General features: G+C 33.3%; 1 protein-coding gene across 1 annotated transcript in view; it reads right to left on the bottom strand.

The window, feature by feature from the left end:
• Positions 1-4383, bottom strand: part of LOC114337462 (zinc finger protein 235-like) — a 40459-nt gene extending 36076 nt beyond the window's left edge. Inside the window, exons 1-3 of the mRNA XM_028287902.2 lie at positions 4048-4383; positions 3861-3983; positions 3673-3795 (exon numbers count right to left, since the gene is read on the bottom strand). Of these exons, the coding sequence (XP_028143703.1) occupies positions 3673-3795; positions 3861-3983; positions 4048-4144 (343 nt within the window). The 5' untranslated portion in view covers positions 4145-4383. The remainder of the gene's footprint in view (positions 1-3672; positions 3796-3860; positions 3984-4047) is intronic.
• Positions 4384-17904: the final 13521 nt, after the last annotated feature.

The following is a 17904-nucleotide window of genomic DNA, read 5'->3' on the forward strand; positions in this document are numbered from 1 at the left end:
ACCAGAGATCAAAAAATCGCGAGATTGCGGGTTCAAATCCCGGACGATTCATACTTTTTTCTTTTTTTTTTTTTAATATTTGGCATTTTGGTTCATTTTTGGTAATTATTGTTAATTTTTTGTATTGTAACTGTTAAGTAGGTATATTTATTTCGTTGAAATTATATTATAATAGAAGTATAACTTCTTACGTGCGTACAAAGTACACACACATTCTTTTTTTGATGATTTGCCTGGGCCTAGTAGTGACGTGACTGATAATTTTGAGCCCGAAGAAATATTTTGCTTTGAAATATTTAATATTGTCAGGGATTTTTTAAGCAATTAAGCAATTTAAACCGCTGTAGAGAAAATATCCTTCAGTTGTCTTTGTCGCATTAAAAGTGCTATGAGATCTACAATGAAATAGGATCGGGTAACTGGCCTAGCAACTTTGTACATTGATGATTTGGTAAAATCTTGCGATTTTTCGAAAATTATAGACATCTTTGCTAATCAGAAAACTCGAAAAGTACCTTTTAAGTATTATAAAAATTTTCCCTATAAATATAATCAAAATTTAATAAGATTTATAATTGAACTGTTTCGTATTATTTATTATTGATAATTTTATTTCTTATAAAAATTAAACAATTTTGTTCGCTCTTCACTTTTTGCGTGGGCCCGCTCTTCACGTATTACCGGGGCCCGCTTATCCCTCTCGGCGGCCCTGCTTAGGTATAAGCACAAATAGGGTCCGACGGATCCCTGTTGTCAATTTAAGTCAAAAAATTGTTTGAACGTATTAATTTTAAAAATGATAATGAATATTTTGAATAGCTCATGGCTATGTTAACGAAAACATACTTCTAAACAAGTTCATTAATGCATAAAATTCAATAAACATTTTTTATCATTTTATGATAAAACAAGTGGCATCTCGGGTCCATTCAAACCACCTTGCCCTGATAAGGGTTAAAAGTTTACAAAATGAAGTAGATTACTTCTAATGTATAATGGTACCTATTTACCTATTTAAATAATTGTATAAAATGAAAATTATCCAAACAGATTAAAAAAATTTAAGAATGTGTTGGAACTAAAGGTAGATTTCTATATTAATATAATATGTAATCTTCTTCTTCTTAGGGTGCCTGTCCGTTCCGAACGTTGGCGATCATTCTGGCTATGATGACTTTGTTAGTTGCTATACGGAATAGTTGAGTTGAGGTCTTTCTATACCATGCTCTCAGGTTAGCAAGCCAGGATATTCTTCTTCGTCCTGGGGTCCTTTTTCCTTCAATTTTACCTTGTAAAATGCACTGGAGTAGCTGGTATCTGCCTTGATTTCTCATTATATGCCCTAAGTACTGCAGCTTACGGCCCTTCACGATGTTGACTAAATGTGCGGTTGTGTTCATCCTCCGTAGTACTTCTTCATTGGTGACTTTGTCTGTCCATGGTATTTTCAGGATCCTTCTGTACAGCCATAGCTCAAAAGCTTGAAGTTTCGATAGAGTTTCCGCCTTCAAGGTCCACGTTTCTACTCCGTATAAAAGCACTGAGTACACGTAACATTTAAGGAGCCTTATCTTTGTTTTTAGAGTGATGTCATGGCTCTTGAACACAGAGCTCATAGTCAAGAATGCACTTTTTGCCTTTCCGATGCGACATTTAATCTCTTGAGTATTGTCCCATGACTCATTGATTCTAGTGCCCAAATAGTTGTATTGTGAGACACGTTCAATTCTCATTTGGTTCACATACAGATTTACGCCAGTTATGTTTTGCTTGCTGATGATCATTAGCTTGGTTTTGCTGGTGTTTATATCTAGTCCATATGTTCTACTGGTCTCAGTTATTTTATTCATTAAGTTTTGCAGCCCTTCTATGGTATTGGAAAACACTATTGTATCATCTGCATATCGCAGGTTACTGAGCTTGACTCCATTTATTGAGATGCCTTCATCAATATCTTTTAGAGCCTCTTCAAAAATATGTAATGCAAATAGGTAAATTGTTGACTGTTACATTGAAAAAATGTGGTAAATACTTGTATCATTAATAGTTGAAACTAGCCACATGGGAATGTCATATAACCCTTAGATTACATAAAATATTGTATATTATATTAAATTTTAAAACTGATTTAAGACCATACAACAAGTGATCGATGTTAAAAGGTTTCTTGTATATTACGAGAAAGATTGTAGCCAACTGACTGGAAGATTAGGAAGTGAAATTAATTAATAAACTATCACCTGTCTTGAAGGCTTGAATTGTAATTAATTTCACTTCTTGATCTTACACATCTTACAGCTCGTATCTTTCTCACAACACACACACACATCCTTGTTTCAAGTAGGGATCAGTATGTTTCCTTACAATGAAATCTTTGATCATCAACCTCTTGTCACATCTATTTTAAAAAGTTAATAAATTCAATAATAATATGTAATGTAAGGGTTATTAGACCTTACTATGTAGGTAGGTGTTTTCAATTACCAATAAGTATTTACCATATTTTTTTAGTTTAACAGCCAACATGTTCCCTCTTTGTATTAATATTAACTAGGAAATACCTTCAAGTTCTCACCGATGATGGTCTAAAAATTTACTGAATACTTACTTACTGATAAAGGTGAGAAGGTGTGATAATGTCGGAAAACATTCTGAATTTTTTAAAATGTTCCTCGATACCTAATTTCAATTCAATAAAAATTTTTAAATATAGGTACCATAGAGAAAGCCATTAGGTCAGCCGAAATAAAAACAGAACTGCTATCGGTTCAAGGTCCCAAGTTATTACTAGCATACGCAGATGACATTGATCTCGTTGGAGACTCCATCCTATCCATAAAAGCCATTTTTAACAAGGTGGAAGGAGCAACAAGCGAAGTAGGGCTGAGGATTAATGAAGAGAAGAGGAAATATGTGTATAAATATAACGACAAGAAGAGACAGGATAGGACAAAATGTGATGGTCAACACCTTCAATTTTGAAAGAGTACAAAGTTTTAAGTAATTTATCATTTTATGTATTAAGTTTAAAGGGGGGCATAATCACAGCTGGCAACGATGTAACTGAAGAAATAAAAGACAGAATCCAATCAGCAAATCGCTGTCTATTCGCACTGGATAAGCTTATAAAATCAAAAAATCTTACAAGAAGTTTCAAGATCAAAATCTATAAATCCAGAGTCAGACCTGTACTAACAGATGGATGCGAAACGTGGACCATGAGCCATAACCAAATCAAATGAAGAAAAGCTCAAACGTTTTGAATGAAAAATATTTAGAAAAATTTTCGAACCTCACCACGACATTAACACAAACCAGTATAGGATAAGAACCAACACTAAATTAAAAGCACTCTACAATGACACCGATATTGTCCAAGTAATTAAATAACAGCGACTAAGATTTCGTAACGAGAGACTTGTAAGACTGCTTTGGGAGGAGATTCCTACAGGCAAAAGACCTCAGACGTCCCAGAATGCGATGAAGAGATAACATCCAAGCAGATCTCCGAAAAATGAACATCCCATTTGACCCTAGGTTGATGAAAGACCGAACAAATTGGAAGAAAGTTGTACAGTCAGCCAGGATCCAGCCAGGGTTACATTAGAAGTTATTTACTTAATTGTAACATAAAAATAAGTTCTACATACATATATTTACTAATTCTCTCACCTGAGTCTTCCTCGGTTTCATTCTTCAAGTTGTCCAGATCTAGGGATGTAGATGGCTGACTCTCAATACATTGTTGGTCACCCTCAAGTGACTTTTTCTTAATTTCAGTTTTTATTTCCATATCTAATAAAAAGAGGTTGTTTAATTCATTGTAAGTTCTACCTACACATTTTTACTATTTCTCTCACCTGAGTCTTCCCCTGGTTCATTCTTCAAGTCTTCCAGATCTAGTGACGTGGATAGCTGACTCTCTATATATTGTTGGTGATCCTCAATGGACTCATTCTTAACTTCAGTTATTATTTCCATATCTAATAAAAAAAATAGGAATTACATAATATTGTAGTGTACTAATTTATATCATTTTTGTCTTACCGGGGTTATATTCATCTGGTTCATTCTTCAAATTTGATGTAGATAAGGGATGACTCCCTACATCTCCTGAATCATATTTAACAAACTCTTTGTTCATTTTAATTTTAAATTTCACAGCTAATAAAATAACAAGTACCTAGCTCATTGTTTACTAAAAAAGTAGGCCTTAAAATGCACAATTTTTAGCGACTTTAAATTAATTTATGGTATGGTAAACTTGTCAAAAAAAATTTTAAATGTTGTAGTAAGTTGTAAAAGCAAAACGTGGTAAACAATTACTTATCTGTATCAAAATCAAAATATATTAGCTTTGTTCCAGCAGACTGTTGAACTGATGTTGAACTGATTCAGGATCGTACTGAGCGTGCGCTTTACATAAAACGCTTACGGTTTTATGTAAAGCGCACGCTCAGTACGATTCTGAATCAGTTCAAAATTCTGCTGGAACAAAGCTATTATTCAAAATATCGGGGTCAAGTCAAAGGTTCAAAACAATAGGGCATTCAAATATACTGTCAAAATTAAATCAATATGGGAGCCGGGAGGCAAATTCTATCAGCATGTGGATTCCGAGACGTATAGAATTCTATCAATTGCCTCGTTTCTATTCGCGGTGTGCAAGTACTTGGAAAGGGAAACGAGAAACGACCGTGCGCGAGTCGCGGAGAAATATTGCATCTATCTTAAATAATTCATATTGTCAATTGAAATTGTCAAATTGACGTATATTTCATACCTTCTGTCATTGACGCAGAAAAATTATATATTGCTCCACAATATTGATATGATATGCAATTATTATATAAAGGTAAATTTAATTAATTGTATTTTGCTTGCAGTACTGCATTTTAATAACTGATTATATTTACTACATACAATTGTTTACGTTTGCTAAACATAACCTGCATCTTATTTTTTCTTCTTATTATTTTTTTGGACTATGGTCTTGACAATTATCCAGCAACCAGGACTAATATAATTGGCCAATATAATTAAAAGTGCGAATAAAAGTACAGAGCGTAGAAATAGAGGTCGCTTTGCCGAACTTGCACGGTCCCAATAGCAAGCTGAAAGTTTGTTAATAATTTAAGGCCATCGGTACATAATTCGCAAATATTTTACGGCTATCCGCCTACTTTTTCTGACTTTACACGGCATTACGTGTAGTAAAATTCACACTGGTATGGATATGTAAACATTACTAGAATGTCATTCTACTTGACAATTGTCATCATTGAATTTAAAGAGATGGCGTTTGAATGTTCTTGGATAATTGTTATTTGTATAATTGCAAATTATTAATTCAGTAATAAATGTGATAATTTTTTGACTAACTATGTATTCAGTGATTGTAATAATTTATATGTACAACAAAAACTAATACTCAATCGAGAAAAGAGGAAAAGTGATTTTTTAATAATATATTGTTACTATGGAACGCTTACAATTTTGAACATCTTTAACAACAAAATACTTGACTCACAGAATATATCCTGATGTATTCTTTGCTTGGATCTTCCACAAATAATAAACAATAAATAACTTTTTATTACGTTCACGTCTTAAATCAATTATTTATCAAATACACTATCAATATTATTTAATCAATAACTCAAAATATTCCCGATGCCATGTCAAATATTTAAAACTGTCACTGTCTATATTATATTTGACTCAGTGCGTTGTATGACAAAGCTAGCGAATATTCGATTTGGAAAATATCACCACAGACATGGTGTCCATTTTTTAAAATCCTAAAAAAACTAATAAATATTTTTAAAAAATTTAAACACAGAATGAAAGCGGTCAACCTACTTGTCAAGGAAATCCAGGACATTCAGATTCTGTGATTGATATTACGGTTTGTTCCTCTTCCATTTTTGCTAAGACATTTTGGTCTGTAGATTCTGAAACACTTGGAGCAAATCACTTTGTTGTAAAAATAGAATTCGAATACCCAAGAGCTGTTAATAAGACTATATATCCTAAAAGTAAATGGAATATTAAGAGAGCCAATATCCCCAAATACTGAAGAAAAATATAGTTTTTTATTAGACTGTATCAATAAAGCTTCCACACTCCACACAATCTATTTGCCAATATAAACCCTTTAAGTGTAAGAAACGGACTCCTTCACCGTGGTGGGATGCAGAATGTGGTCTAATTGTTGCAGAAAGGAAAAATGCATTAATAAATTACAAGCAAGATCCATCAGTTGAAAATTTTATTAAATGTAAACAAGCTAGTGCTCACGCTAAGAAATTATTGAAATCGAAAGCCAAACAAAGCTGGGTTGATTGGTGCTCAAAATTAAATAAACAAACGTCGCCTACTTCGATTTGGAATCAAGCGAAAAGGATGAACAGGAAAAGGGTCAATGCTCCGTTACCACTAGAAGATTCGTGGATAGCAGAGTTTTTCGACAAAATTGCACCACCATATTATGTGAACAACCACGAAGATTTAATGTTATTCAATCCGAATCATAGTCATTTTCTCTTAAAACCGTTTACCATGCTAGAATTGGACTGTGCCCTTAGTGATCGTCCCAATAACACTTCTCCTGGTCATGATGAAATTAAATATATTATGCTATTGAATTTACCAAATAATGCCAAAGAGTTACTTCTAAATATTTTTAATCAGAAAATTAGAGAGGGTTCCAACATTTCAGCCTTCAAACATATATTATTGTCATCCCTACACCCAAACCTGGGAAAAATCTAAAATTAGTTGAAGCTTACAGACCCATATCTTTATTATCTTGCGTACAAAAAACTCTAGAGAGAATAATTAAGGCTAGGTTGGAATGGTGGTTACTAGAGCAGAACCTTCTACCCAAAGAACAATACGGATTCGGGAAAGGTTTTGGTACTTTGGATGCATTGGCTACCCTAGTTGTAGACATTCAAAACAATTATTCCCGGAACAATTACTTACCAGCATTATTTCTTGATATAGAAGGTGCTTATGACTCCGTGTGTCTAACAGCGCTTAAAGAAAAAATGACAAGAATATTTCAAATTCCAGCCCAATTTGCCGCTAGTATTGTTAATCTTTATAGAAACAGATTAGTTTATTTAAGAAAAGAAAAAATGCTCATAGGTCCCAGAATCGTGAACAAAGGATTACCCCAGGGTTCTGTATTGAGCCCTATCCTGTTTAATATGTACGTAGCGGATTTGTACAATATTAAAATTAATAACATAAGTACCATTCAACCTCATACAATACGCAGATGATTTCTGCATTTACACAGAACACAAAGAATATGACAAAGCAATTAAAAACTTGGATAGTATCTATCAGCTACTTCAACTTCTATCTATCAGCTACTTCAACTTCAGCTCCATAAAAACAATTTTGAATTATCTTGTAATAAATCTCAGGTTTGCATTTTTACCAGACATTATAAACCTAACGATCAAATACTTAAATTAGGAGAGCATCAATTTCCACTAAAAAATAAGGTCAAATATTTAGGGATGACACTTGACAAACATTTGACTTGGAAAGATCATATTGAGGATAATATGTTAAAGAAATGCAACAAGGGAATAAATTTCCTTAAATCGATTAATAAAACGTGGTTGGGTGCTGATGTAGACGTGAATTTATTATTTTACAGAGCGTATATTCGCTCCATTTTGGATTACGGAAGCATATTTTATGGATCAGCCAGTAATGCATTGCTAAATAAAATTAACGTAATACCGTTGATTGAAATATTACACTGGGTAATACACAATTCAGCTTTACGTACATGTTTAGGTGCTATGAAGTCCACACCAATTCAACCCTTGTATTTGGAAGCCTTCCCAGCAAACAGGTTTGAGCCCAGTTACGTGATGATTACCTACGTTAAATTTACGGCAAATTTCAACGAATACGTAACTCGGTGATTTATGACGGGAAAAAAACGTATTTCAGTACCAAATCACTCACCTATATATTAGGGCTTCCTTTATACATGTTTGACATTAGAATAATATAAAATCATAATGACGAATATAGTACATGTTTTTTATAATAGGTGTGAATGTCGGTTACATCGCAAAGGTACGTTTATTTCACGTAATAATCACGAAACAGAAATAACTCCCTTTGGTTAAATTTTGAGAACTATTTTGGAAAACAAAATTTTACAACGGTGTTGGTTAAATACGTATCGCTTGAATTTTACTCACTGTATTTTATGGACGTCGAAAAATTAGATGTATTTCACGTAAAAGTAATGTAAATTACTAAGATTTTTAGTAAGACCAATTAGTTAATAGTAGAAGAAATTTAAAAACAAAAAGAAAATACGTAATACTAATTTAAAGTACAGTAGAGCGTCGATAATCCGAACTAATTGGTACAGGGGTAGTTCGGATTGTCAAATTGTTCGGATTATCCAACATATGCTCAAAATATGTATGTACATACAAAGCTCATAAACACAGTACATGTGTACATACGTTTTAGTTACAAGGAATAAAACACATGCATAATAAACAAATATATTGTATGTATTTCTGCATAAACAAAACAAAAATCTGCGGTCATATTTCGCCCATATTGTCATATTAAATCCAAAAATTCGGTCCGCAATCATTTTTTTTAATTTCATAATTTTTTTTGCGTTCGGATTAGCGATCGTTCGGATTACCAGGGTTCGGATTATCGACGCTCTACTGTAAGTAGAATAGTTTAACTGTAATTTAAAAATAATCGATTTTTAAAATCGATGATTATATAACCTCTAATATCAGCTTCTCACATTTCTCACAACTCACAACAAAAAGTGAAAGTGAAACGTGAAGAGCTTTATTTCCTTCGTTTTATTTTAGGCGGGTTTATTTATAATAAACAATATTTATAATAATAAATATCTTTCGTATTAACGTTTACCTCACTGCTCGAGGGTTGAAGTGCCGATGATGCAATTAAGTAGAAAAAAAAACAAGAAAGTGCCTCCTAGAAATAAAAAGTGACCTGTGTTGTATTTTGTGTTGGCAAATTTTTTAATGTGTCTTTAGGTCGGTATCATTTTTGGTTCATTATATTGTATAATAATTATACAAGACAAATGTTTTAAAGCCTCTAAATTCTACTAAATAAATACATTGTTAATACTTTATATTATGCTTGTTTTTTATTTATATCATATGAGGATAATAATTACGTGATTCATAAGTTAATTAAGGTCGAATTATTTACGTGAACCGAGGACGTATCTTTCACGTGAATACTAATATTATATTCCCTAAAAGATACGTTAATCAACACGTATTTGCAACGTGAATTTCCTGAAACATTTTATTCCTATTTAAGGTAAATAACACGTCTATTCAAGACGAGTTATTCACGTAATTTAAAGACGTATTTTCAATGTGACATTCCAACCAAATTTTCACGTGAAATTCACGTAAGCAATTTACGTATATTGGTAACAAATGTACCCAAAATTCACGTAATTAACACGTCGGTCTGTTTGCTGGGTTGGAACCACCTCTAAATATCGGACGAAACTTCCTGACCGAAAAATTTCTGGTAAAGACGTATATAAAAAATCAATCGTTATACACAAAACTCATCACTCTGAATTGCTATGATCTGTCTACTAAATACTGGGAAAAAAAGAAATCGCCTTTAGTCTGCGATGCTCTGCAACATAATATGGAAGCATTAAAAGAGATAAAGCTACGTATACACTTCAAAACAAGTCATATGCAACATATTGTTCAAATCTTGGTACCCAAATATAGTGAAAATATACACATAAATAGAGAGATCATTCACTCAATATTATCAGAATTCGAAAACTCCGTCGTTACACCGATGCTTCCAAATCATCAAACGGCACTGGATGCGCTTTTTTTGTCCCGTTGGAACGAATAGAACAAACATTTAAGTTGAACTCCCAGACTTCTATTTTTATAGCAGAAGCTCTTGCAATATGAGGCCTTACTTTATGCAACAGAAAGTAACTCGGACCATATAGTGATATTATCAGATTCTTTATTAGTTTTGACCTCTATTGGGAAACCTGGATTGCCAAATACGTACAGTTGCCCTTACATTTACAAAATTAAGGATATCAAACAAAAGTTAGTAACAAGAGGCAAAAATGTACTCTTTGTTTGGATTAAAGCACATATAGGTTTGGAAAATAATGAATATGTAGACCAATTAGCAAAAGAAAGTATATTGTCTGGTAGAGAAACTTCTTATAAAATCACGGCTTGTGACTTTCTGGTTTCCTTAAAATTAAGATTACACCAAAGGTGGGATAATATATGGAAGGAATATTCCATTGTTAGCCCAAATAGATGCACTTCTCTTCAAACAGATATTCCTAAAACTCCTTGGTATAAGTTTTTTAATGTACCTAAATATGTTACCACGATCATTAGACTGAGGTTTGGACATGCTTGTTACCCCAAACATTTATTTAAACTTAAGGTTTTAGATAATGATCGATGTGAATTTTGTACAGAAGAAGAAAACCTAGATCATATATTTTTCAGTTGCCCCAGAAATACTATAATTTCATCTAGATTAATAAATAACTTACATAAACACAATATATTAGCCCCTTGGAACCTTCAGTACTTATTATCACTAAACTCGAGAACGGTGTATGATTCCTTAGTTATGTTTTTAAAAGATAGTAAAATAACCATGTAAATAAGTATGCATTAGTTAATAACGTAACCTTTGTTTCTAACCCAATTGTTAAATTCCTTTCTTACCGTGGCCTAGTGTTGTATGTCTTTAAAAAATGCCTTGACGGGCCCCTAGGCGAGAAGAGAGTGACCCTGTTTACCGGTTTATTGTTTTGTATATTTATTTTAATATAAACTTAGACAATCATTTTTATCATGTTGAGTCTGGCTGAATGACTAAAAGTCTATGCCAATAAAAAAAACTCGGTTTCCATTGGTCTCAAAGATATTATAGAAAAAGAATTTGGTTTCTGTTACTAAAAGATACAATTTTGATATCTACAGTTTTTTTGGTTAATTGCATATTTTTCGAGGTGTTCTCAAAAAAACCTCTAAAAAAGTCGATTTTTTCGTCGGAAAACTGTTACTTTTAAGCGTGAATATCTCGAAAAATATTAATATTAGTTTTACGAAGAAAATGTAAAAAACATTTTTTTCTTAGAATTACTTTTTACATCGACTTAATGGTTAAAATTATATAAAAAATTCCCACCCCCGAGATGGGGCATCAACCACCCCCAAGGTTTTAGCGTATAGTGGCATGATATAGAAAATTATCGTTGGACTATTCCGTACCTTCTGTGAAAATTTCAAGTAGGTAAATCCATGCTGGACGAAAAAATTGCGAGCCAAAATGCTTCATTTCGTCGACTAAGAATAGTATTCTCTAATTTGAAAAATTGTTTATTAATTCCATTAGCTTCAGCACGGCTCACATTTGACATAGTTTCCCCTGTATCGACTGATATTTTTTTACTGCATCGTAGTAGCTCCAGTAAAGTAAAATAGCTTTTACATCATGCCATTTAGTAGCCCATCTTGTAACGTTTACTCTTTTTGGAAGGGGTTTCTGGTTTCTTTTCGTTATTGCTATTTTTGACAATGTTTTCCAACACGGCCCTTCTTGAAGTAGATGCACTCATGAATCCATTGTTACCAAAACAGTTTTTTTTATATATAAAACGCTGCGGCCCTAGGCCACGGCCTAGTGGTAAATCCGGTACTGAGCACAAGCTGCGTCTTCTAATTAATATCCTACCCGCTATCAACACATTTTACTAAATATACCCGACACCCGATTTAAAAACATTTTAGTTGATTAGGACGTTCTTAGTCAAAGCCCGAAATAAATTACAGTTTCGGCCTTTGACTAGTCAAACCTAGGAGAGACTAAGCTGGTCAGGCAAAGATCGAAATTTAATTTTGTGAAATCGGGGTTTGACTAGTTAGTCCATGTGGTGAGACCGCTCCCGTCTGAAAAAATTTCTGATTCGGTTTCTTTGTGGATTCCTATTCAAAAATGTCCCCTTTAAACAAATCTGAAGGGTGCCGGGCGGAATTTTTGGGCAGAAATTGTTTAAACAATTTTTTTAAACAAATACAAAAGATCATGTTTTTTTTCTCTGCAACATATATTTTTAGATTTTTTGGGTCAATCTAAACAAGAAAGGTATCTTGTAAATTTTCTCAGACATTGATAGTTTTGGAGTTATAGGCGATTTAAAATCTAAAAAATGCGAAAATACGCATTTTCGAGGCTGAAAAACTCATATTTAAATGAGTATTTTTGAGGTTGCCAGATACTTAGATTGAAGACTGAACATTCAGCTTCAAGATTTTTAAGAGTGATCGCGTCTAGCTTTAATTTCTACCGTTGTTTTTTAATTGTTAAATATGCGTGTTTATCCGATTTTTTGTCGGTGCGGCGCGCTCCATTTCAAAAATCGGACATCTTGGATATTAGTGCACGCTATGTAACGCACAGCTGAATCTTATGTTTGTGCGTCACAGTGTTGCCATGCCATTTCTTTCATAATTTCAATCAATGTTAAATGTACCTACAAGAATAATAGAATAAGAACGTTTACTTCTCCGTCATTATACTAGGTAGAATGACAAATGAGGTGTCAAAGGAAAGCTTATAATCCAAGGATAGTACTAAAGGTGATAAATTAGACCTAGATTGTCTGTCCCTCAATAAATAAGCGTTATTTTGGGGATTTCTAATGTCGACATTAAAAGTTGCACTATTTTTTTTCTATAAAACATTTTGATCTAAAACTTACCAGAAAACTTCTTTGTACTCTCTACTTTCAAATAAACGTGATTAAGAAGCTAAATTTTAAACTGTGTCACACAACTTTTGCGATTAAACTTTGCAATGCACAAATCCGCACTTTTTTCTTTGAAAAATTCATAACCTTTATCATGATAAGAATAAAAACTTGAAGCAGGTACCTTTGTCTTCAGAAATGTTAGAGCTTTATACTTTAAAAATTTCAGAAAAAAAATATTAAAATGGAACAGAGTTGTAGCGAGGTAAACGCAAAAAACGTGATTTCATTTTTTTTATTTTTAGGTTAAAATTGCGATTTTGACAATGTTCCCCCACATTAAATTCAAAATAAACCTCATTTTCGTTTTCAGCACCCTCGAAAATATAACGTATGAATAAAATTAGCCATTCGCCCCTTCGTGGTCAGTATCTCGAAAACTAAGCGCTTTTTTGAGGGTGTCCCGCTCGTGTATAATATCACAAAAAATTGTAACGTGATAGTATGAAAAAATAGAGGATACGGCAACGGTGTTACAAGTGATGGTCGGATCCAATGCCAAAATCTACACAGACATATTAGGGTGCACTAATATCCAATATGTCCCAAAAATCTCCTATTTTCCTCTGAAACATATTTTTTCTAGATTCTTTGGGAATTTCTAAATAAAATCAGTTTTTTGACATTTTTCTAAAAAGTTAATAGTTTTTAAGTTATAAGCGATTTAAAATCCGAAAAATGACAAAAAAACGCATTTTCGGATTTTGAGAAACTTTTGAGAATGTCAAGAAACTTATTTTATTTAGAATGTCCCAAAGAATCTAGAAAAAATATTTTTCGGAGGAAGATAGGAGATTTTTGAAACGGAGCGCGCCGCACCGGCAAAAAATCGGATAAACACGCAAATTTAACAATTAAAAAACAACGGTATAAATTAAAGTTAGACGCGATCACTCTTCAGAATCTGGAAGCTGAATATTTAGTTTTCAATTTAAGTATCTGGCAACCTTAAAAATACTAATTTGAATATGAGTTTTTAAGCCTCGAAAATGCGTCTTTTCGTATTTTTCAGATTTTAAATCGCCTATAACTCGAAAACTATCAATTTTTGAGACAATTTACAAGATACCTTTCTTGTTCAGAATGATCGACAAAACTTAATGATATATGTTCCGGAGCAAAAAAGTGATCTTTTGTATTTGTTTAAAAAAATTGTTTAAACAATTTCTGCCCAAAAATTCCGCCCGGCACCCTTCAGATTTGTTTAAAGGGGACATTTTTGAATAGGAATCCACAAAGAAACCGAATCAGAAATTTTTCAAGACGGGAGCGGTCTCACCTCATGGACTAAGTCAAACCCCGATCAGCTATTAAAATGTCATAATTTGTTAGATTAGGTTTAATAAAACGTCATTTTTTAATTTTAATGTATATTATTTTTATATTGTCGTAATTAAAATAAAAAAAAAATAGTGTTTATTCTCACATGTTGAGCCATGTTGGCATTTAGAGTTGCACAATACTTTACACCTTTTACACTTACATAATTTTGAAGAGCATTTCTTATTGCAGTGGCAGTCTTGTCCTCCAAATTTATAATATTTTGCACTAATTTTCCTTAGAGACAGCTTTACGTCTCGAAATTAAAAAAAAAAAATCTTTTTGCATTCTCTTATTTGAGTTCTTGAAAAAAGTGTGTTCATTTTTCCGTATTTCGTACAAACTCTATATAAACCGTCAATTGTTTTATCTTGTATGATACCAAAATATTTCGAGCATCTCCTTTCCCAAGAAGCAATTGGACGTAATATTACGATGTCTTAACGTTGGATTAAATGCCCCAACGTTAATACGCGACGTTGCGACGACGGTCAGAAAACCGCTATTTGCACCTAAGGTGGGGAATTGGAATACGGGTTGCCTGGACGTCCCCCTCTCGACTTCTCAGCTCGAGATATTTTATCGTCAAATTACGTTAGTTTTTAGGACTTTGGTCTTGTAAAGTAATAGTATAAAATTCTCTACCACAGAAGTACGGCCGACACACTTCATTTTTACCAAATAGGTTAATAATCTTGGAGGATATTAAATCATCAGAAACTAAGATGCATGACGGCCTGTTGATACTTATTTAAGTAGGTTCCTACTCTATTCAGAATATAACCTAAGTGACTTGTATAATTATTTTATTATTCATCTGCCTTCATTGCATAATGCGGTCGAAAATTTACAAACGCAAGGAAGTGTACTGTTAAACTAGGTATAAAAATTGCTAAAAACTGAAAGCGCCTCAGAAATTTACAGGTTAAATCGAACAAAACGGTAAAAATAGAAATAAACATCGTAATTAAAAAAACACATTATTATGTCTAGACCCATACAAAATTATCCTTGATTTATATATAAACAAAATTCGTTAATTAAAATCAAATATTCATTAAAATCTAGCAAAAAAATTGAAAAACATTATGTTTCAAAAAATGGCTGAACCATGGCGATCTTTCATTAATGGCGGATTTGACTCGCGACCTAAATTGCACTACTGATTTTAACTGATTTGGACAAGAACACCCCCTTCCGACCTTTAGTATAACCTATTTTTACCTTGCACACCTCGAATTTACCTATAGGGCTTTTCATTCACAGTCATTTGTTTCGAGCTTCTGTCATGTGTCACATAATATTCGTATATCTACGTCATACGTTATTGATATATACCAAGATACAAACCAAAGACGTATGGCGTAGATATATTAATATTATGTGACACATGACAGAAGCTCGAAACAAATGACAGTCGATGAAAAGCCCTATTGGTATACCTAATACGTCCTAAAGTAAGCGCAAACAACCTGGTCTTGACGACAGACTCCCGACGACCAGTCGTCGTCGTGAACACGCCTTAATCTTTGATTTCTTTTTTCCATGCATTTCCCCTTCATTTTGAGACATTGTTTTTCTCAAAGAACAACTATATATTTTTTTAACTATATAGGTTTTTCATTGAATCAATTGTTATTGTTAATATACTGTTTATAGAAAAACCAAGTGTAAAAAAGTAAGGTTATGTTATGCAATGTAATATCTGTCATATTATAGTCATATAAGTCAAGATGAGTCAAGTCAGATAGGCCCTAATCAGCAAATTTTTACGTCGTTTTGTAGTTGGAAACTAAACAACCAATTGTCGAAAATTTACTTTACGACGTTGGATAGTCGTCGACGTTTTTTAGTAAATTACAGGTATCTTATAAAAAAACTTTGACGTCAGGTTAACGTATACAACTTTACTTAACACATTCGCGGACACGCTCATTGTATACACGTATTCTTATGGAGTAAATGACTTCATATGCAGTCATGACCGCGAATGTGTTAAGTACTACGTTGTTATTACCTACGTTGTATTGTTGTTCTCACCTTCCCGCAAGTACACGCAGCAATCTACCATATACCTACTGAGAAAACACCCGACGTCTCCTGAACGTTGGGTTCGATACTAATAAATACTCTGTAATCCCCGACGTTGAGCAGTCGTTAAATGTCTTCCAGCAAATTACATTGTAGTATAGAGCTTATACCCGACGTCAGCTTAACGTTAAACCTTAACCTAATAAAATTAACGTTGGTATTCTCAACGTTGGATTGTCGTTGTCGTCTTCCCGAAAAATACGTCTACCATACACGATAAAACACCAACATCCTCTGAACGTTGGCATCTAACCTAAAAAATACGTTGTAATTCCCGACGTTGAGTAGTCGTTGATGTATGCCACTTAATTGCACTTATACTACAGATAGGTTAAGACCGACGTCAGCTTAACGTCAAACCTTATCCTAATAATTGACGTCGTTATTCCCGATGCCGGTTGGTCATCGGATTATATTACTTATTAGCAGCAACGTTGGTCCATAGGAAAAACAGGCGTTGTCCTTGGTTAAAACTTATTGTGAACCAATTTTGTCCTTAAATTTAACGACCCTTTAGGACAAAATTGGTTGCAGGTCGTAAAATTGCTACTTGGGTTGGCTCTATCAAAGCTGGGGATAGGTATTGTTACAGTTTTTCCGATCGAAATTGCAGGAATTTTTTTTCACTTAATTATTTCATAGAATAAGCCTGGGATGAAAACCTTCGCCTTTTCTTTATTTATTTTAACCTTTTCTGCCTGTGCACAACGCATGCATGTAACTTTCCTTTTAAAATCTTTATAGTATGCACCAAGTGTGCTGTCAGCGCACACATCATGTACCACCTGATTACAAAGTATGCACGTATGTGCGCCAGAGTTCGCTTTTTGTCAAATACAACAAACCACATCTAAAGAAGAAATCTGAATTGTTTGACAATTTACTTCCTCTCCTAGAGACGACGGTCCAGGGGCTTCGTTAGTATTATGGTGATCCTTAGTTTTTTCTCCGATTGCACAGTCTTCTTTCAGAGATGACGATGACATTCCCATTCCATTTGTTTGTGCTAAAATAAAATTCATATACTTAACCAAACCAAATTGCGTGTAAATAATAATCAAACTCAGTTCTCTCAACTCAGACGCATTTTGATAGATTCAGAGTAGGAAACGTACAACACAAAATTTCCAACCTCACAATATTAACAGCTCAAATAAAGGAAAGACGATTGAAGGTCTTCATGCACAGGATAAAGCTATGAAACAATTAAGTGAAAAAAATATTTTCCTCCAATTTCGATCGGAAAAACTGTAACAATACCTATTCCCAGCTTTGATAGAGCCAAAGGAGATGCTCGAAATATTTTGGGTATCATACAAGATAAAACAATTGACGGTTTATATCGAATTGGTACTAAATACGGAACAATAAACACACTTTTTCAAGAACTCAAATAGAACGCAAACGCAAAGAGAATTTTTGAAGATGTTTCAGACGTTAAGCTGTCTCTAAGAAAGAGAAATTGGTACAAACCATTCTAAATTTGAAGGACAAAGCTTTATAAAATGCCACTGCAATAAGAAATTATCTTCAAAATTATGTAAGTGTAAAAGGTGTAACGTACTGTGCAACTCTTAATGCCATAATGCCTCAACATGTGAGAATAAACACTAATTTTTTTA

Source organism: Diabrotica virgifera, chromosome 6 (assembly GCF_917563875.1).
Source record: "Diabrotica virgifera virgifera chromosome 6, PGI_DIABVI_V3a".
NCBI classification, from domain to species: Eukaryota; Metazoa; Arthropoda; class Insecta; order Coleoptera; family Chrysomelidae; genus Diabrotica; species Diabrotica virgifera.